This window comes from Neofelis nebulosa, chromosome 15 (assembly GCF_028018385.1).
Source record: "Neofelis nebulosa isolate mNeoNeb1 chromosome 15, mNeoNeb1.pri, whole genome shotgun sequence".
Lineage (NCBI taxonomy): Eukaryota > Metazoa > Chordata > Mammalia > Carnivora > Felidae > Neofelis > Neofelis nebulosa.
Window position 1 is genome coordinate 31,472,573 of NC_080796.1, and position 22,735 is coordinate 31,495,307.

Genomic DNA, 22,735 nt, shown 5'->3' on the forward strand with positions numbered 1-22,735 from the left:
TGACTCTTTCTTAAAAGGAAAACAGATCAAAATCATGAGAGAATAAAGCACCATGCTAAAATAGTGCTTAAGGTGATGGAGCAGCAAACCACGGTTGTGTTTCCTCATTGGTCAAATGAAGACCCTCATCAAATCAGAGGCAAATCAAAGAAAACATTATGAAAGTACCTTTTAAAAGATCAATATACAATGCAAGATAACTTGAGAGTGTTAGTCCTTCCCCAGTCTTTCAGAAATGTAAGCGGAGGGGGGAGCCTGTCTGAAATCTATGTGGCAACACTCATCTCTCTGACTAGGTCTGAGCCTCTGTATCAGCCCGACCGAGACAGCACAGATAGCAGACTGTCTGAGCCAAGAGTGGTGAGCAAGTTGTAACACAAATGTCTCTGACCGCACTAAACATGTAATCACTGAAATCATGTAATCACTGAAATCATAGCCGTTTCTCCCAAGCCTTTATCTCGGACGCTGGCTCAGCAACCCAGGAAGGTGTAATCCGCATTAGGACAGCACATCTTCCCCAGACATTTCTGCTCATGGCTGGACTTCAGCTTACTCTGCACTAACCTCAACTTAGAAACCATGCTCAGGAAGAAAGAAATGCCCATGCAAGGAATGGCTGGGATCAACTGACAGAGAAGAGTAGGAAAATTGGATTCTACATCCTAGAAGGCCAACACAGAATATTCAAAAAGGAGTTGCATTAGAAATTCTTAACACTGGTTGCTATGGCACAATTTGATGACTGCATTTGGTTACTGAAAGAACAAAGGATCTCAGTACAAGGGCGGACACCATGGGCTCAAAAGCATCAGTCTTAAGTTCAAGTAGAGTTTTCTGTTACTAGCCACGGTGAAAAAGAACTATGGGAGGATGGAGAGGTGTCCTTGAAGGTATGACCAGCCACGTTTCCTGGAGAATCACTTAACTTGACTTGGACATACTCATGGGAACAATGCTGTATCAAAGGGTTACATTCTTGATCGAGGGCCTGATGCTCAACTTTTTATAGAAATAAATACTATACTGAATTAACCATAAGCAGTATCTGCATGGCCTAGATCACCAGTCTTTCGAAGGTACATATGCAAACAGGATGAAACACAAACCAAGCTGTTGAAGTTTACCAGGCCCATTCCCAGGAGTTCAAGAAGAAAAGGAATTCATGTTACAACGTGGACCAGAAGCCAGAGATATGTACAAAAGGGGCTGTGGGTAAACTGGCAGACGCACACCCACAGTTGGGAACGGCTGGAGTGAGGCTGGGATGCAGAGCAATGGGCCTTGTAGACTGAGCCACACCAGCTGTGTGTGCCGGGCATTCCACCGCTTGGTGAAAGAGAGCGGTTTTGCTTCTATTCCTGCAAATCCCTCCCTAGATGGGGGTATTGAGGGAGCAGAATGACGCTGGCAGGAGGGCACAGAGGGCACTAACAAGTACCCATAAACCTCCCTCTCTGCTCAAGTAACAGAAATGGGAGAATAGGCAAATGAGAGAGGCTGGTTTTACTTTTAGACCATTTTGACAACCCAGTGATGACTACTGCTGGATGCCTCCTGGCCCTGAGGATGTGGACATGAACACACAGATCCAGATTTGGGGGAGTATGAGGGAGGTTGGGGGAAAAGGTGGGGGAGAGGCACCTGCCCAACAAACAGGTGTCCAAGGGCCGTGTTAGAAGCCAGTACAAGGCTAGGCTGGGAGGGATGGTGGACACAGGGAAGAACTGGCCAATTTCAACAGAGGAGGTGACCCCTTGACCTCAGGCTTTCCTGGGATGGAGCGGGGAAAGAAAGAACATGGGTGGGAGGAGAGTTAAACGACATGGAGGTGTTAGAAGAACACCTGAAATGATGAGGTTTCTCTTACTTGAATTCCCAACCAGGAACTTCTTAGCTTTTTATTTGACTTCTGCTAAATATTTCCCTTTCTTAAGCATATAATTAATTTCTATTTAGAATATCATTTGTGTAGAACAGATAGAATCATTCGGGGGACTCGGTACAAATATAAGGCAGGCACGCTAGTTGTTGACTTCTGAACCGCTGGAGCCTCTGATAGATTTACTAGGAAGTTTGTTTTTCACTCCAGTGATTAATACTTCATTAAAACCTGCTTAGTGTGAACAGGCAAAATTACCTGCTATGTCCAATTGTCTTATTTCTATTCCATGAACTATGGACCTGGAGATATTTGATCTTTCCTTGGGATGGGTCCTCCCTCGCCCTACGAAGCAGGTACCATCTGCCTTTCTACTTCATGGCTTTCCTGGGTGCCAGAGGTATTGAGACTCTCCATGTGGAGCTTACTGAAGTGAGCTGGAGAATTCAGATTTATCAGGGTTCAAGAATGCTTATTTAAGGAGTACACCTTTGGGGATATTTTGAATCAGATTATGTGGATACCAACTTTGGAGAAACCCCCCGGCCCTGAACTAACAAAAGGAATGAGAAGAATTTTTAAATCCCATTCATCACTCTGACACAGTAGCTACAAAGATGTATTTGCATTTGAATCGGCCCCTACAATCAGGGGTTAAGAGCAGGGGATGTGAGAAACCTAGTAACTAGTGCCCTCTAAAGCTCTCTCTGAGCAAGTCCAACTGAGAACAGAGTTCAGGTTCTTCACAGGTATCACAGCTACAAGGATGTATGACTGGGAAGGTGCCATGTTGTCCACAAGGACTCAGGGCCACAAACGAGCACAGAAGAGCAAACTGAAGCCTTCCTGCTGTGTCCGTAGTTCTCCAACTCTTCACCCGGCCTTGGGTTACTCCGTTGGTCAACCCTCCAGAAGGAGTGAGGTACAAGGAGCTACTTCTGCCCTGCCGGTTCAGCACATTACTTCCTTTTTCTCTTCATTCCATTATGTTTGAGAGTGTTTTCCATCATCTGAAGAACCCCCTTTAGCTGAAGTTATATGCATATTTAAAGGGAGAAAGACAACTTGTTACATACAGCTGCTAACTTAAGACACCCAAATAATTTTAAGAGTCTCGGGGTGGGGGGCGGGGGTCTGGTAAATTGCAGCCCACAGGCCCATGACTGTTTTTGGACTCCAGCCATACTCACTCATTTACGCACTGTTCAGGGCCACTTCCCTGCTACAATAGCACGGTAGTTGTAATAGACACCGTATGGCTCACAAAGCCTATAGTATTTACAGTTTAGCTCTTTAGAGAAAAAGTTTGCCTACTTCTGGACCACACCAAAGTATCCCTGAGAAGGGAAAATATAAATATATATGTGTGTATGTACTTACATATGTTATCTGTACACAGAACATATGCACAGATACATATACACCCACACGTACATCACACACATTATACAGGTACATCTATACACATGTACATACATTATACAGATATGTACACACAGATACATTATACAGATACACACACACGTACGTACGCACATTATACAGATACACATACGCACACATAGATATACGGATACATATACACACACGTATATACACACATATTGGATTGTTCTCAATAAGTCACCCCAATAAGATATTATGAGCAGCTTTCTCTTCAACCTTTTAAAACATCCTGTGTCCCCAGTACCACACTCAGGCCACACCAAATATAATGGGTTACAAATATTCAGATTTTATTATAAATAAAATACTGGTTTTTTTTTTAACATAAAAAAAATGCCAAGTGTTGCATTTTATTCACCACCCTGGAGAGCAAGACTGTAGAGATTAAGGCAAACAGCTAAAGTGAAGGCACATATAAAAGGGCCACAGTTGGAATTAGAAGGAACAATTCCAGGGAACAGCTGTGTCCCCTGACACCCAGCATTCCGCAGCAGCCACCCTGTCGATTTTATGATGTAAAATACAGATAACTGGAACTATACAATAAAATCATGTATACCGCAGGAGTGTAATGAAGGTATTGCCTTATAAAGAGCTTTTATTTTAAAAATAAAATTCTGTTTAAAAATATACTACACAGATGGAGGAGGAAAGCAACAAAACAAAATGAAGAAAAAAACAAAAACCCAATTTTCACTGTGGCCTAAGACTTACTGGTGTGTGAGGCTGACCCATGGGCCAGAGGGAAACTATCTTGGCAGTCTATCTACAGTCATTGTCCTGTAACCTTGAACAAAATGTCTCTGTTAGGATGTGGCCACTTAATAAGAGGAGCTGGCTAGGGAACACTGATGTGAAAACTTGGCAAGAAAGACCCGCGCCTCGGGCCACAGTAGGAGAGGCCGGGGAGAAGCAGCAGAGGGAAAGCGAGGGGTATGCCAAGTCGAAACGCTTGTAGTCAACTCCGGTATGCACGGAGGCGGAAAGGGGAGAACGGACTGGCATGACTGCTCCCATCCTACCTGTCCGTGCACACTGTCCCTGATGCCCTACGAGCATTCAGTGATCGTGTACTCCCTTATCAAAATGACCCATCTGGTTCAAAGTGTCAGGGCATTTCTAGCTCGTTCCTGGCTTGACCCACATCGATGCTGAAGATACCAATGGGCAAAATGTCCTAATCCCACCATGTTCTGTCAACCTGACATACCTGCCCTGGAGCGGGCATTAGGAACGACAGCATGCCGCAGTTTAAGGTCACAGGATTGCAGTGGAAGAGGGTGTGAGGTACCTCTTTTGAGCGGCTGCGTGTGGGAAGAAAGCAGGTCAATATCGACATTAGGAAATGAAGATGCTGCAAACACAAGGCGAGGAGCAGAGCCACGGGGAACAAACGCAACGCAAAGAATTACAGGCGGCAGGGCAGGAGGTATCCAGACACGTTGTGCCAGTGAGGAGGAAAAATGGAAGAAGTGAACAGACAGTGCCATTCTAGGAATAGGACCAAGTATATTTACATAAATTCCTTACTCTATAATCATGATAAACAAAAAAAACACATTCACACAAAAATATAAATTTGAAATAATTAATAGCACCAGTGTGTCAGATAATAGTTTCTTTCCCCCCGCTACACAAAGTACAAAGTTGCATAGTGTTAAAGGCTATATATGAATCTCAAAGGTGGGCTGGTAGGAGGGAGGGGTTGTGTGGCAGGGAATCGTCACACTGTGATCTTGCAAGAAAACCACAGAGCTGAGGATCAAAAGTTGAGAAGCCAACGAGGCAACTCCACCGATGGGTCTCCCCTCCACACTTGGAAGGTTTAGAGTGGGTTTAAATCACAAAGTGCAGGAGCTAGATGGTGTTGGCAGCTGTGTGAAATACTGAGTGCAAGTATTTGCCACCAGGATTTGGCAAACTGTTTAGAGAGATTCTAGAAGTTGGGAACGTCAGAAGCTAATTGAGGATAAGGGTCAAAGGCGTCATCTCTCCCCAGTGGAAGAAAAACGGGTATGTGGGATCCTGACAATACAGGCTGCATCTAAGTTTCATCCCTTTGCTAGGAAAGACTAGGATGAGGAGGCTTGTTCTGTGTGTGTCTGTCAAGATCTCAAGGACCAACTTCTCTCTACCGGATTAACAGCACTAGTTCCAAGACTAATGTACTAAAAAAAAGCTCTAAGAATTGGTTTGATTTTGAAAAAGACTTTAGTGGTTATCATATCCCTATTACTTCTGTATAAATTCCATTTATAGGAATATCAGAAGATGTCTATGGTGAGTGCAAGCTGCCCATCCAGATTTATCAGCTGCCCAAAGAGCTGAAAAAAGTTTATCTTCCTAGTCAAATTATTAACATACAAGAAGATGTTCAGCCTACTTCTGCAGCCTCATTCTCCTGGAGACTGTCATAAATAATTGCATCCTTACCCGTGGATGGCTCAGTGTCCTATACTCAAAATAGCTAAAACAACTGATGATGGCTCTTGACATTCTAAATGACCAATACCTTTGGCACAGGATGTTTATTTCCTTTTGCTTAAAAGAAGGAGGGGTAGTAGATGTAGGTGCATTTTCTTTATCGATAGACTGGATATACTGGCCATCACAATGCTACTAGTGGTAGCCAAACTTTTCCTTCATAGAAACAAGAGTACTGAGACTGAGGAGTTCTGTTGGTATCAGTGAGAAGGGGAGGGCTACTTGCTCAGCCCTGGCAGACAATGGTTCCCACGAAGCATTTACGCCACCGTACGATACCGTAAGGTGCCACGTCCTCACGCAACTCGGAAGGGAAAGTGTGGGTAAGGGAGTGCCTTCCGTGGAAGAGAGACTATCAGATAAAACCCTTTGTTCCCGATTCATGATATCTGACTTGTTTCTTTTTAAGCTTTGTGAATTTTCCTGGTTCGAAAGGACAGTGGTGGAGAGCAGCAGAGAAGTGGGGGTCTGAAAAATGTCATCTTTGTGTTAAGGCACTCTATGGCCTCACAACGGCTCCCTGGTCGGGGGGTGCTGCCTTCCGGCCCTACACGATGACGCTAGGGCTTTTCAATGGACGGGGTGTTGAAGCAGCCAGACGGTAGGGTCTTCTTGATGTCTTCCAGGTTGCGAATGTCCTTCATGATCTCCTCGATATCTCTGTTATAGTCCATGATGGCAGCCTCCTGCTTCCTCGCTTCATTCTCCAGGTCAGATACTTTCCTGTCTAGATCGCTGACTTTCATCTCATCTTTGGCTTTGTTCAGGGTACCTTCAATCTCATTCAGCTTGTTCAGGTCCACTGTGTCCAGCTGCCCTGTAGAGTCGGAAAGGACACAGAAGGAAACAGATGCATTCAGTAAGAGTTATCACATTACTCCACAAGTAACTCCACTCACCTCTTCTATAAACACAGACCCCCAGCGGCCCCCAAGCAGAGTCGGCCTGCATGTGTGATGTGTAGACTGTTCGTGTTGTGCAAGGGTGTGGTCAATGCAGACCAACGACAAATGCTGACCTTGCTAAGTTAGGACAGGTCAGAGCCTATATATAACGGATACTGGGCTGGATAGTTTTTTCTCTGAGAAAACAGTTTTTGTGAAATGCTTTCTAAATACGCAGGTGCTGTGTTCAAGACCTTAAGTCTCACTTGTGGTTTTGAAGGTCATCTGATTACATATATAAACATAAAAATGGCAATAACTGTTATCTGTATGTCATTTTAATGCCATCTGACAAACATAAGAATCTTTAAGCTGAACTCTAAGCCCTCAGCTCTTAGATTCCAGGGAAGCTGCATTGGTTTTGGGAGTCATGTCCTGCCTTTAGGAGTTAGACACTACTTGGAGTCCTCCTATGGAAAATGGCCAGGGATGAAACGCTGAAATAATTTCAGCAAAAGCTTCACTTTAAAATTAGCAAGAAAAAGAGGTTCTTTTGGGAGGAATTGCTTCCATAATTAATGAGAGCAGACAGCCACACGGTGATCAGCACGTTACGCATACTGTACTTGATTAAATTCTCACGAGACCATCTTATGCCAGTGATTCTCAGATGTTAACTCATTTGCCCAAGTTTGCAGTTTACAAGGCAACAAAACAAAGATTCCTACCCAAGTCTGACTAAACTTTAAAATCTAGCTCTTCCCACAAAAAGCTACCCTCCTCTAGCTTCCTGTCATTTTAAAACCCATCTGTTAGCACATTATTTATTATTTTTGGTATTTGAGACAGATAAAAAATATACCTCCCCCCCTCACCTCCCCCTGCTCCAAAAGAAAAAGTGACCAAACCTTAAAGGCTGGCAAATTAAAACAGAATGCCTTGCTACAAAGCTGTATTGGCTGGATTGTTACCACTTTATAATGAAGGCTTGTGACAAAAGTACATCTGTCCTATAATGAAGCCTGCTCCCTATTAAACTAGATTAAAAGAGCATTTCAACATGCTCATATTTCCTTATTCCATCAGTAAGAGAATAATCAAATAATCTGACTCTTTAAAAAAACTGTCAGATTATCCTTTTAATTAGCAAATGAAGAGAATTCCAGGCAATGAAGTCATCACCAGTTTAAAGTGTTCTTTTATTCTGCCACTGAAATCCTTCACTCTAAATCTTTTAAAGACACTCTGCCAGCAGAATGAGCTATTCAATGTATCATAAACATCGACCATAAATGAGCCACTCTGGCAACCTATCTTCCTAATTTTAGAAGTCCTGGTCAGAGTCCAGTACTTAGATCATATGCCACGGAAGAAATATTTGTTGAATTAATACAACCTAAAGTCACGTTTCGGTTCACACAATACTCATGCTGTAATATCTGCTTTTGTGACAACTATACCAGACCCCAAGAACAAACAGTGCACAAAATTGAGATCCTGCCTAAAATGGCTCTCCAGCTACTTACCCAGCTGCTCCAAGAGGTCATTAATCAGGTTGAGGAGGCTGGTGACAGAGTTTTTGGCTTTTCTGGCATTGATCTCAGCTTCCTGAGCAGCCTGTGAAGCCTGTACAGAGAGAAGGACAGATAAAAACAACAGTCCCAATGGTGTGTCTTCATCTTCTTGAAATGAAGAATCTTTCAGATGCTTTTTTCCTAACTCATGAAACTATAATCTCTCACTGTAGGGTTTTTATTTTTTTTTTTTGATCCTATCTTCATGGTGAAATGTTATTATTTTTAATTCATATGATTGTCATGAGTAGGCAGTCTGCATGCCTACACTGAGTGTATTTGTATTTCAAAAAGACCAATATTATTTCCTTTCCCCACTTTCAAGAATACACAGTATATTCATAATATAATTCATCAAGCAGAAACAAGTTATTTTTAAGGATGAGTATAAAAACTACATTTTAGAACTGAAATATGTCCTTCAGGACACTCTTAGAGACTTGACTATCTTAGAAACTTGATTAGAAATGTTGTATTCTCAAAAAATTTTCATAAGCAAGTGACACCCTCTAGAACACCCTCGCTCCCTGCAACCACACATGCTTGTGCGCACACACGGGTGTGCACGCACCCACACAAACTGGGGCAATACAATTTACATTTTTAAAATCAACCAAAGGTAAATATATTTGGGAAAGTTCCATGAAACCTGAACAAATACACTGTGCATGAGTCATGGGAAATGGCAATGGAAGAGGAAGTGTCTAAATATCAGAAAACAGATGCTCTCACAAATAAATCTAGCCAGGATATAAATGAGTGGCTTTGAGTTCCCTACCACATGATTGTTTTTCCTAGTTTTTGGCTCAAGATAATGCAACGTTTTTGGATAGAAACAATGTAGGATTTTTAAAAAGAAAAAGAGGAAAAAAACCTTCACAGATAAATGATTAATCTCTGTTGAAATCACAGCCATTCTTAGTCTCGATAGGCTTTTCTGTGTGTATACGAGGAGAGGGGTAAATGACTGCTATGGCCTGTGGACAGCGACACTACTGTATTTAACCTGTGGTCTCCAGCCTCCTGTTCCAGGACAACTGTAAGCTTTGCTCTTCTGGTTAAGAAAAATATTTAAACAAAAGTGGCTTGACGCTGTGTCTTTCAGGACTGACGTAAATGTAAGTGGGACAGTGTATGTGAGGGTGCTTTGTGTTCCTTGGAAGCTGTTTACCAAAAGAAACAAAAGATGGATCCACTTCCACCCTTTGAATTGAATCCATACCCTTCCTTTGAAGCTCATTAAGAATATATCCTTTTTCTTCTTTCACCAGTCTCTAAATCTAATGTTCTACAACCACATTAAAAATGAAATCTAGAGATGCTCAGCACATCTGAGAAACAGATATTTTTTTTACTATATAGTAATTTCCATTTCAGCCATAAACTTTGCTACAGAAAATTAAGGCAGTCCAAAACAAAACCCAAAAAGCACAATAAAATTAGGTATTTGCAAAGGGATGCTTCCTGATATCACTTCCCTAGAGTCTTCTTTGCCTAGATAAACAGGATCATAGTTCTCCTTTCTGTCCCAAGGTGAAAATGAGCCAGAGTAGAAAGTCTGTTTTTCAAAAGTGGAAGAAAAGTCCCTTGCTTGCACTGAAAGTACACAATTAAACACATTCATGTGTATCATTCCTGTGGTTGTAATCCGACTGAACTGAAAAGTTCTTTCTATTGTGACTCCATCAAAGTCTTTTGAAAGCAACATATAGCATAAAATAGAAAAATGGACTCTCTTTCTTCATTAGGCCATGCATTCAATAAGTTAATTTTGTTACCAACATCACAAAAGGTAAAAAAAAAAAAAAAAAAAAAAAAAAAAAATTAAACCGGAAGTAAGTTTGGTATGTTTTGTCATCTTTAAAAATGAAACATGAGAAACTGGTCTTTGCCCCTAGAAAGCAAGTTGCTGGGGTAACAAGAGTAGGAAGGACATCAACTTTTCATTGTACTCCTTTTGATTTTATACCATCAATGAAGCATCCCTCCAAAAATATAAATATGTAACTTTTTAATGTCCTAAAGCTTCAAATGTGTAAAAGAATGTTTTGCTTTTAGTTGAGAGAAGCTTGGGGACAGGACAATTGTGCAACAACCTGGCAGGGGGTCCAAATTCTTTGTCTTCTATGTCAGCTACTAGGCCAATTCATGGCCCCAAACGCAATGAGAAACACAAGTCAATACGAAAGAGACATTTCTTAACAAGATGGGGATCTTATTTATTGATCACCCTTCACTTTCTTCCAGAAGCAAATAGGCCAAAACAAACTGCTTACCATCCCTGCCATCATCATATCCTGGTCAGCATCATCTTGTTTTCTTTTCAGCTCCTTTTCTGCTTCCTGTAGTTGTTTCAACATATCGTTCACCTCGTTATCCAGGTCTGTAACTTCTGCAAATGTCTTTTCAGCTTCTGCCTTGGTGCTGGTAGCATTCTAGGCATAAAATAAATAACTACTAATGAAAAAAAAAAGTTTTCCTTTTTCTAAAGTATGCTCCCACACCTTTTATAATCTGTAAAATGGATCAAAAATACAATCCAGAAAGAACAGAGCAGTAAATTATACCATATGTTGAGTTACGCTATCATTTATTTGGGTTCCAAATAACAGGAATGAAAGAAAAGCTAGCCTTACCACCTAACATAATAGCATTTTACAATTTATAAAATACTTCTCTTTGCACCCTCTCATTTATCCTTAATACTTCCTGTTCTGTTATTTCCATTGTTAGTTGAGGTTGCATGGCTAGCAAATGATAAAACCTTTACACGGTGTACATTCTCCTCCACATCACATGGATTAGACACTTTCACATTATGCATTTTTAATGCAAATGTAGCCTTGTTCTACTTGGCAATTCATCACAACGTACAAAAAGACCATGATCCCGAAATAGGAATATTTTATAAAATGTAATTAATCCCCAAACCAACTATTCTAAGCAAACTAAAAAAATGTATATGATTCTCAAACACATAATTTTAGAATCTGTTCCAGTCTCTCTTTTAAATAAAACAAACAGATTAACCGTTAAGTAGGGAAGAGGCAGCTTAAAGGGATTATTCTTTACAATGAGTAGAAGGAATCCTGGCAGTGGAAGCTAATAGGAGGGGCTCAGATACAACATCCGTCTGTAAGAGGGGCCTCGGAGTTGGACGGACTTGGCACTCTACATAAGGCTGAAAAAAATTTCAGCTGTCCATGTCAAAGAACTCTGTTTGAGAAGAGTCTGACGTTTGTGTGGAAGGGGCTCTGTGGGTCCAGGAGCCATCCCCCACTCACAATACAGACCCTGCCAGTGAGACAACAGAAGAAATGTTAAAGGGCTCTTTCGATGATTTCAATGATTCTGACTCTCCCTCTTCAGTCAATGTATCTACCTATTCTACTGCCTAGTAAAAAATGAAAAGCCTGCTAGGCTTCTAGGGGTCTGGACAGAACCTGGAAGATGACTAGAGAAGTACATGAGCAAAGAGCGTCTGGGAGAAGGGGGAAGCACGCACCCTTTGGACAGCACTGGCGATCCTCTCGGCCTCGTGGGCCTTGCTCTTGGCTTCGGTGGCATCCGCAGCGGCATTGCCCAGGGCCAGCTGTGCCTCCCTCGTCTTTTCATTGGCTTCAATTATGGTCTGGTTGATGGCAGGAATTCTCCTTAGAGCCTCCTCTGCAGCTGTCTTGTTATCGTTCACACGCCTGTCAAAATCTAAAATCAAGTTCAAGGAACACATTTGAACTGAACTCAACAAGCCAAAAGGGAACCTTTCAGGGAGCTGCAACTGGAATTTGTTTTATGAACAATGAAAGCCAGGAGAGAAAAATGAAAACCAGCATGGGCAGCCTTGAGAAGAACAGAGCACAAGGCTTCAGATTCTTGTGAATGAACATGTTTCTGGAAAGTTTATTTTCATCCAAAGCACTGAGTATGCCATTACGACCACTGCAACCAATGTTAAAGGCTGTAGTTTATTTAGTGTTTCCTACGTCTTAGCTACGGAGTTAAGAGCTTTTTGGTGTGCCTGTGATGCAGGCACTGTGTCATTTTTGTACATGAGAACTGAGGATTAAAGAGGTAGATAATTTCCCCCAAGGGTTCACAGAAATAAGAGGGGGATCAGGGATTCTAACTCAATCCCACTGACACCAGAGCCAATATACTCCACCATTATCTTGGTTTTTTATTTTTTTTTTAATGTTTGTTTATTTTTGACAGAGAGTGAGCATGCATGCAATCAGGGGACGCACAGGGAGAGAGGGAGTCACAGAATCTGAAGCAGGCTCCAGGCCCTGAGCTGTCAGCACAGCGCCCAATGCGGGGCTCAAACTCACAAAGCATGAGATCATGACCTGAGCCGAAGTCAGACCCTTAACCACCTGAGCCACCAGGCGCCCTCAACCATTATCTGGTAAAGCTTCCATATTTATAGAACCTATGGGCTAGTTTATCAGAGGCAAGTCCAGCACTAGACTGTGAACTGAGCACAGGTGTTTTTTATCTTGGGTGAGGAAAGAAGATAAAAACACTGAGATGCACTTGGCAGAGAAAATTAAAAATCATCTCTATTTACCAACATGAGCCAGCTAAATAGGCATATCTTGATAACATGAATTATTCTAACATCAGAAAATTTCCTTTTTTTTTCTCCCCCACACTGGGGTATAAAGGGGTAAAATGACATGAGCTCTGAGATTTTTCTTTGAAATACTTCAGCATAAAAAAACCAGGGTGGATGCTGGGGGATGAGGTAGGTATAGTTAAAATCATAACTGTTGAATCTAGATGAAGGATTTATGGGGTTTATTATACTATTATCTTTCATATTGTAGATGTTCCAAGAATCTCATGGTAAAAAAAAAAAAAAAAAAAAACGGAAATCGCCCTAGTGAAGAAAGCATAGACATTTACCCAATTACGTGACCTGCTCCTACCTCTCAGGTTGCTGAGGATGTCGTTGGCTTCTTGTAAGGTATTTCGTCCCTTTTTAGCAGCTTCTTCGGCAACAGCCTTGGCTGCATCTGCTCGGGCTAGGAGCTGGTCAGCAGTCTACAAACACATGGCAGATCAGGGGACGAACCCTCCAGGGTAAAGCCCTTTTTTCTCCTAATGACCAGGCACCTCCAAGCTACCACCCCGACACCTGCCCGCCTACAGCAGCTAGCCCTGGGTGCCCCACAGACTTTCCTCCGAACACCCTCGGGCTCGCTGCCCTGGGCCCTGAGGTAACATCGCAGACACAGCTTCTGCCTGCTCGGTTTCAAATTTTGCCTCAAGACAGGAAGCAACCTGCAAATCAAACCAACCTGCTGTTCGATCTTTCCTTTCTCCAGAAGCTTCTTGACTTCCAGTTCCTTCCCTCTCATGTCCTCTCTGAGGTCCTCATAATCTTTTAACTTCTGGTCAATCAGATGGTCCAGATCCTCAGCTTCCTTCTTTATTTTATTTGCCTCATTCTGTGAAAAGCAAGTAAGATTGTGACATTTTAGACAAAACAATGAAACTGATGAAAACCTAGCCTTAGTAACTCTGTAACACTTAAGACTCAATAGATATTTAAAAAAAATTTTTTTAATGTTTATTCATTTTTGAAAGAGTGAGAGCACAAGCAGAGGTGGGGCGGAGAGATACGGGGGTGGGGTGGGGGGATGCAGAATCTGAAGCAGGCTCTAGGCTCTGAGCTGTCAGCACAGAGCCCAATACGGGGCTCAAACTCACAAACCGTGAGATCATGACCTGAGCTGGAGTCAGATGCTCAACCGACTGAGCCACCCAGGCGCCCCCAATTTTTTTTCATGTTTATTTATTTTTGAGACACACACACACACACACACACACACACACACACACACACACTCCTCATTAGGCTCCAGGCTCTGAGCACAGAGCCCGACGCGGGGCTCAAACCCACGAACCGTGAGATCATGACCTGAGCCGAAGTTGGACCCTCAACCGACTGAGGAACCCAGGCACCCTTTAAAATTTTTTTAATGTTTATTTATTTTTGAGAGAGAGACAGAGTGTGAGCAGGGGAGGGGCAGAGAGACTCAACAGATATTTTTAAAAGAGCAGCATAGGTCAAGATTTTTTGGACCTTTTTTCCAAAAACGGATGTATACTTTAGACACAGTGAAAGGCACAACACTTACTGCAATGAGCTTTGACAAATATATTTCCCTGTGTAACCAACTCCCCAATCAAGATATAGAATATTTCCACACCAGGAAACTCCCTTGTATCTCTTTCCAGTTAATTTCCATACCTCCCTTTTCAACAATGCAGCTGCCACTGATCTAGTTTTTATCATAGATTAGTTTTGCCTATTCTCAAATTTCAAATATGTGAGATCATACAGTATATACATGTCTGAAGAGACCTAGCTAAACCTTTATGGTAAAAAATCAACAACACCTCAGATGTAAGAAGTGAAACTTAATAAATTTCAAGTGTATATAACATAGATATATATAATTTATACAGAACCTGGGAACAGGATTCATGACTGGAGTACAGATGCAATAAAATACTACCAATCCCCAAATATTTCACCTGCCCAACAGCATCCTGGTAAGAGTTCTTTCATTTAAACCATTTTCTTCAATTTCTCTCTTGTTCTCAAGCAGACAGTACCTGGGAGTAACACTCCTGGTGTACTGGCTCTAATAAATACAAATATATAATAAGTTGGATTTATATTAAAGATTTAGGAGTGATTAATATCACTAAAGAGTCTTTGATGTTTAATCTTTATAATCACAGGTTTTTTTGTTTTTGTTTTGTTTTTTAGAGACCGTGAGCAAGCAAGAGTGCGAGCAGGGGAGAGGGGCGGGGGGGGGGGGGGGTGCAGAATCTTAAGCAGGCTCTATGCTTTGCACAGAGCCCGGCAGAGGGCTCCATCCCACGACCCTGAGATCATGACCTGAGCTGCAACCAAGAGTCAGAATCTCAGCTGACTGAGCCACCCAGGCGCCTCAATCATGGGATTCTTTATCTCGGTAAGTTCTGTTAACATATCTAAAACAGAACCCGATACTGCCACCGAGTTAGTTGGAGGACAGAGGAGGAAGGTACCCATGAAAATCACAGAGCAGTCAGAATAGCCTTCACCCAGACTGTGAGGGGTGCGTGCGGTGTGCGTGTGTCTGGGAGGCAAGGGTGCATGCTGTGGAGGGTGATGGCGGTGACAACCAAATCCCTGTGCATACAGGTTGTCCACCCCGTACCTCCAGTGCTTCTGAGTCCACAGGTGTCAGCTGGGCAACACTGGCATAGATCTCCACCGCTTTATCTCCAGCCCTTTTGGCCTCTTCATGCACTCGGGCGGCTTGCTTCTCCAGATCCTGTGAGATGTTCTTTGCTTGTTCGTACCTAAGGAACAAAAGATGTGACTGAGTGAAAAACTGAGTTGCTTCTGGCATCTTAATGTTAACTGCATTCATTCCAGTTCAAATCACTGCAATAGAATTTCTACAACTTTAAAGAAAATGCTATTTTTAAGTTCATTTATTTGAGTGTGTGTGTGTGTGTGCGTGTGCGCGCGCGCGCAGGGAAAGGGCAGAGAGAGAGGGAGAGAGAATCCCAAGCAGGTTCTGCCCTCTCAGTGCACTCTCACAAACTCTGAGATCATGACCTGAGCTGAAATCAAGAGTCGGATGCTTAACTGACTGAGCCACCCAGGCGCCACAAGCAAATGCTATTCTTTAAAACCAACATAGCTTAAATTTATATTTCATCTCATCACTTCTATTTATACCATATGGTTTACCACATAGTTTCTTATTTCGGATACCTTTTAAACATTTGTAGCTCAAGTGTATTTTCTCTACTTTATGATATTTCCTCTCTTCTTTTTTCACTTTTGCAGAATTTTAAGTATCATGGCTAGTCTTGTTACCTTTCTCTGTAGTTACAGGAATTAGAGCAAACAAAATCTCTGTAGCTCTATATCCCCGCTCTAATTACTGCACCATTTCAAAAGCATGATTAACAAAAGGAATCTTACTGCCTGAATGCATGCCCCGAATGCATCAGCATTTCATTTTTCATGGAAATGGTGCTGCTTGCAACAACTGAAGGGCCAGAAGCCACTTTTAAATGACACTCACTTTCTATTAAGCTCCTCAATCTCCAGTGTTGTTTGATTCTCTCCTGCCAGTGTTCTCAGAAGCAGATCATATGCCTCAGTTGATGTCTCATTAGCTGTCTTTGCCACTCTTACAATATCATCAGCTTCTTGTTTATGGCTGGATAGCATAAAAGAAAAAAGGAACCATGAAACAGAACTATTTAATCGAGAAAGAAGAGAATTTAGGTAATGCTTACCTTACTATATATACAAATGCCAACGTGGGCAGAGCTCTATAAATACTGGAAAAACCTTATAAATTTGGAATTTTGCAATCATTTCAATGGGGCTAAGTTTACAATAACATTCAACAATCTGAGAAAATGGTATTTTCCCAGAGGTTATTTTCCAAGCAATATTTTCCTATAAAGTTTATAGAGGCAAATGTTTATATTTCTTCAAAAAATGACTTCTAAGTATAATTATTTAAGAATAATTTATCTATAAAACCATATATCCTAGCAAGGACTCATTCATCTAGTCATAAGCACAAACCTCAGATCTCATGTTTAAGCCTTACTCTGGTTCAGTTACTACATAGTCCTGAAACAGCTTCGACTATTCAGATTTTGCACAGGCAACCTAATCACTGACCAGGAAAAGCCACCCAACACCCAATGGAAAGAAACATGTCACCAGGGAATCCAGCCAAATAATGCGAATTTTAGCTGGGTAAGTCATTAAGATTTTGTCAGCTCTGAAATTTCTATTACAGTGTCATACTGCCATATGTGGTCATTCTTTTTTTTGGTATGATAAGCTTTCTTTCAAAATTCCTGTATGAAATACACCAAATTATTTTATCTTCAAGACCTAATTATCTTAGGAGTTTTCCGTATGTTTTCAGCTGTCATCTTTTTTTTTTTTTTTTTTTTTTTTTTTTTAATGTTTTTTATTTATTTTTGGGACAGAGAGAGACAGAGCATGAACGGGAGAGGGGCAGAGAGAGAGGGAGACACAGAATCGGAAACAGGCTCCAGGCTCCGAGCCATCAGCCCAGAGCCTGACGCGGGGCTCGAACTCACGGACCGCGAGATCGTGACCTGGCTGAAGTCGGACGCTTAACCGACTGCGCCACCCAGGCGCCCCCAGCTGTCATCTTTTAATCACAAAATCTAGTTATGAAACCATGAATGTTCCATGAACTAAATTACGCAGCTCACATATTTACATTTACAAAGAATAGAAAGAGCACATGTTAAAGCAAGAAGCTGAAGTAATCGCTTTGAACAATGAGGTTAAAATTCTAACACTGGGCTTACTTAAGCACCATGAGGTTTGCGAGCTGGTGTGCAATGCATTCAACATTTATTGAGTACTTACTATATCCTAGACATTGTGTTAGGCACTGGAACTTCAGCAGTGAATAAGCTTACATTCTAGCAACTTGTTTAACAGCTTTTTTTTTTTTTTTTTTCAATTTAAAAACTCAAGTTCCTTTAAAGTCAATAAAGTATTTTGAAATAGTTTTCTAAATCTTAAACCAACTCCTTCTCTGCTTATGATCAGATAAGCTGACATAATCAGCTTAATTACTCTCCTATGACTTACAGTTTTCCTACGAAACTACCTTACACTTAATAATTAAAAAAAAAAACCTTAAAAAAATCAGGAATGAAATAGTCTGTTTTCTTGGGCTGATTTTCAAATGTACTATGTGTTAGTAAATGTTGTCTCTTAAAATATGAGAGTTAAGCATTTTGTTAAAAATTAACCTTAAAAATTAAAAAAAACAATTAAATTCAACTGAGCTTATTATCAACTTAAAGGTTCTGAAATTAAACATCTAAAAATTTTATGGTTTTCTTTGAGAAGTGCAAAAACAATTTCCCTCCAAAGCATCATATTCAAATATTCAAAGTAAATATTCTAATTTCAAAGGAAAGAGTACACATAGCCGATGACATTTCAGAAAAGAGCAAACTTTGCCAAAGTGGGATATGTGAAAAGTGTGTGTGGGTAAAGGAGGGACAATAAGTACACACTGTAAGGAAAGTTCTAGCTTAACCATGAAAACACAGGGATCTGGAGGTTACCGTTCAGCAAGCTTTCGTGCCTCTTCTGCCAAAAGAGTCATGTTGTTTGGGTCCCCGGTAGACTCTGGTTGAGTGATTGACTGAAAAGGAAATAAATAAAGCACTAATCTCAAAGGACTGAATTATTTAAATTTAATAAAGCAAGTGTCAAAACCAAATTTGTATCAGTACTATTTAGCAGAAAGAATGTCTCATTAATTAAAAGATCTTTACTTATTATTAGCCTCCTTGGCTACAGATTACTATTTGTTTTCATCAAAGGATAAGGGAAGTCTAAACTGCCTAGTGCTATAGAAGGAACAAAGCTAGAGAAATGACCCAGATGTCTTTGGTTTTTATCCAGTTCATGATAACTATTTAATGACAACTATGAGCAATGTGGCTTTCTTGGTCCATGACAAAAAGACATAAGTCAATTTAACTGAAGCATTCAACAGACAGTAACAGACTTGCTACAAATTACCAGGGGACTCCTACAACCCAACCTCAGACCTTCCCAATCACTCACCACATTGGCAACAGCAATCTTTGCTTTCTCAAGTTCTCGGGACGCAATTTCAATCAACTGCTCAGTGCTTTCTACCCTGGCACGTGCTTGCTCAGCCAAGTTTCCAGTCTCTTCAATGGTATTCCGGATATTCTGTAAACGGCTAATTTGGCTGGATAAGGTATTATTCAATCTCTGGAGGCGATCTATCAAATTCTGGTCTATATCTGCAATGGCAGTGCAGAAGAAAGTCCATAAATTATCTGAAGCAGGGGACATATCTTACATGAAAGCTGAGGCAAAACCTTATTCTTCCAAACAGAGATCTTTCCGATAAGCTTTTCCTAAGCCCATTGGCAGGACTGGTCAGTCTTTACTGTGTGCCCAGTTGTACCTCCACTGTTGCATTTATAACACTGTCTCCAACTGTGTGTCTGTCGGTTCCACTTGACTGTGAGCTTCTCTTTCTTACTCATTCCCAGACTTACACAGTGATTAGCAAAAAGGAGACACCCAAGAAATGTCTGACAAAGGAAAGTTTGATATTCCAGCACATGCCAGATTTAATCATAAAAATATTAAAAGCACTACCAGCTCTGAGTGCTAGACATTTTTCTAAACTAGGAAAAAACCAGGTTCAAAACAGATGTTGAAGTGTGGCCGATTAAATTCATTTTGTATTTTAGGGGCGCCCAGGTAGCTCAGTTGGTTAAGGATCCAACTCTTGATTTCGGCTCAAGGGCTCTATGCTGACCGTGAAGAGCCTGCTTTGGACCTTCTCTCTCTGCCTCTACCCCAAGTCGCTTTTTCTCAAAATAAATAAACATTAAAAAAATTAAAAAATAGGTTCATTTTGTATTTTAAACTAAATACAGACTTGCTGCCACCTCCCACCCCCTGGAATACCCATGTCATTTCTTTCACACTGATTTCTGCTTTTGAAGAGTTCTTCAAATTGTTTTTTAATTGTGCCCATTCAGCCTAAATCTCATACCTATGTCCTAATAAATCAAAAGATAAATATAAGCCCATGCTAATATGACTGGCACTGTCAAAACTCGCACGTGTCCTAAGATTATATTAATACACATTATATTAACACACATATTAGTATACATAAGTCCTATGCAAAATTGACCAGTTCTTATTTCAACATGATGTTCAGAGTTGGCATCTAAATTTTCCAAGGAATGTGAAAAAGAGGAGAGGTCACAGTTAAGATCAATAAAGATGAATACAGGTTTGGAAAACAGCAACCACGTAGGCAGGGTCACCAAATACTCATGCACAGTTGGTGTGGTGCAAAACTCTTGCCTAACTATAGACAGTGACCCTGCTTGAATGATCAACCACTTCTTTAATAATCTGAAGATTTTTAAGAAAACAACAAAAGACAAAGTGTCGAAATCGTAGAAAATCATTTAGACTTAGGAAGCACAAGCAGCCAATGAAGTTATAAAAGCCCCTTCCCTTTAGACATTCAGGAATGTAACAGATACCAATCTCTCTGGCCAGCTCGAGAGAAACAACAGTAACTGAAAAGGGAATAGATAATGCAACTGGTAGGATCACTTCAAATGCCTTCAAATTGCAAAACCTAGTTGCACCATATAATCTCCTTTTAAAGCTGCAGAATAAACACAAGTTTAAACTACAAATAAACACTCAGGGATGGTCTGAAAGGATAAATCATTGTGAAGATATTCTTATTCTCGGCTAGTTTGAACCCAAGTAAGAAAGGTCAGCCAGGAACTCCATGAAACCAAGCCTTAGTGGGAGCAGACTTTAACCCTAGCCCGGCTATGGTGCTACCCAAGCCCCGGGAAGCAGCAGCCCATTATGTTCCTGCCTTGCAAGTGGTTCATGGGGAGGCATGATGGCCATGGCTTCTGTCAAAGCTTCTGTCCAATGGGATTGTCTGCTCTAATAGAGGAAAAGAGGCAGTCAAGGCCAGAGGAAGCTAGACCTAGCTGGGGCTGCACTAAGATGCGATCAATGCTGGCTGACCCCCCTTTCTTGCCTCTTGACTGCTCCCATGTGCTCCTGGTGTTGGCACCCCAGCTCTCCAATGGACTGATCAACAGTTAATGATAACTCTGCATTCAATTCTTCAATGAGTATAGCAGTATTCTTCAATGGGAATTTGTTGTTTCAAGAGAATACATTACAGGAAAAATGTGTGCCAAAAGGTTTGGCAACAAATGAACATACTAAAAACGCAAAGAACAGGAATAAACACAACAGGAAACATTTAAGTTCTTCTTATTCTATGTTTAACACTTAAAATGTACCAACACCACAAAACACAACTAAAGTTAACATAAACTATTGACCTCTTTTTTTTTTTTTTTTTTTGAGAGAGAGTGAGAGAGTATGCAAGCATGAACAGAAGCAGGGCAGAGAGAGAGAGAGAGAATCCCAAGCAGGCTCCACACTGCCAGTACAGAGCCCAACACGGGGCCTGAACTCATGAACTGCAAGGTCTTGACCCGAGCTGAGACCAAGAGTTGGATGCTTAATGGACTGAGCCACCCAGGCGCCTCAACTTCTTATTTTTAAATTTCTAAAAATTTACCTTATAGAACGATTTCTGGACTCTCATATAAAAATTCAACAAACTGGCCCAAACCAGATGCATCCAAATTACTTCCTTCCTCATTAATTTTATAAAATCAAAATTATATACATTAGGGATATCTACAATAAGAAATAAGGACTATATTTAGTTTCTGTTGACCTGTACTCTGATAGGAAGATTCTCTAACTCCAAATGGGTAGATTCATAAACTCAATGAAGAGGTCAATCACTGTGGTTCCAAATGTACTAATGTTAATGCACATTTACTATGAGTATCTGTGAACACCTGTACCTCAACGATGGGATGCTCTAGACAAAAGTGACCTTAGCCAGATGGGGAACACTTTGATAGAAAGAGCAGTATCTTGTTCATGTTTTCATTAACTGGTGTTTAGCACAATGCATGGTATACTATAGGCACTCAGTAAATGTAGAAAAGCATTTGTCCAAATTTAGAAAAAAAGCTTAATTCAGAGTAAGAAATAAAAATAAAACAAGGGTGCCTGGGTGGCTCAGTCAGTTGAGCATCCAACTGCAGCTCAGGTCACGATCTCGTGATTCTGGGTTCGAGCCCTGCATTGGGCTCTGTGCTAACAGCTCAGAGACTGGAGACTGCTTTGGATTCTGTGTCCCCCCTCCCTCTGTCCCTCCCCAGCTTGTGCTCTGTCTCTCTCAAAAATTAACATTAAAAAAATTTTTAAAAACATTAAAGTGATTTTTTTTAAATGTTTTTATTTATTATTTTTGAGACAGAGAGAGACAGAGCATGAGCAGGGGAGGGGCACAGAGAGAGGGAGACACAGAGTCCGAAGCAGGCTCCAGGCTCTGAGCTGTCAGCACAGAGCCCGACGCGGGGCAAAAACTCACAGACTGTGAGATCATGACCTGAGCTGAAGTCAGATGCTTAACCCACTGAGCCACCCAGGTGCCCCTAAAGTGATTTTAAAAGTAAATATTTTAAAATAACTTTTTCTTACTTTCAAAGTTTTAAAAACTCAAGTTCCTTTAAAATCAATAAAGTATTTTGAAATAGTTTTCTAAATCTTAAACCAACTCTTTCTCTGCTTATGATCAGATAAGCTGACATAATCAGCTTATCTCATCATAATATGGTACAGATAATGTACAGAGAAGTGACATAATTGCAAAGGACATTAAATACACCACAGTATAAAATGTACTTTACACGATGTCATTAGAACATTTGTTCACTTATTAAACAGAACAGTCAATACTTGAAGACTA

General features: G+C 41.0%; 1 protein-coding gene across 1 annotated transcript in view; it reads right to left on the bottom strand.

Moving 5' to 3' along the window:
• Positions 1-3,594: 3,594 nt before the first annotated feature.
• The window catches only part of LAMC1 (laminin subunit gamma 1), a 129,169-nt gene continuing 110,028 nt past the window's right edge, over positions 3,595-22,735 (bottom strand). Inside the window, exons 19-28 of the mRNA XM_058701712.1 lie at positions 18,934-19,139; positions 18,426-18,505; positions 16,370-16,507; positions 15,488-15,632; positions 13,571-13,720; positions 13,199-13,313; positions 11,776-11,975; positions 10,547-10,705; positions 8,223-8,322; positions 3,595-6,629 (exon numbers count right to left, since the gene is read on the bottom strand). Coding sequence (XP_058557695.1) covers positions 6,373-6,629; positions 8,223-8,322; positions 10,547-10,705; positions 11,776-11,975; positions 13,199-13,313; positions 13,571-13,720; positions 15,488-15,632; positions 16,370-16,507; positions 18,426-18,505; positions 18,934-19,139 — 1,550 coding nt within the window. The 3' untranslated portion in view covers positions 3,595-6,372. The remainder of the gene's footprint in view (positions 6,630-8,222; positions 8,323-10,546; positions 10,706-11,775; positions 11,976-13,198; positions 13,314-13,570; positions 13,721-15,487; positions 15,633-16,369; positions 16,508-18,425; positions 18,506-18,933; positions 19,140-22,735) is intronic.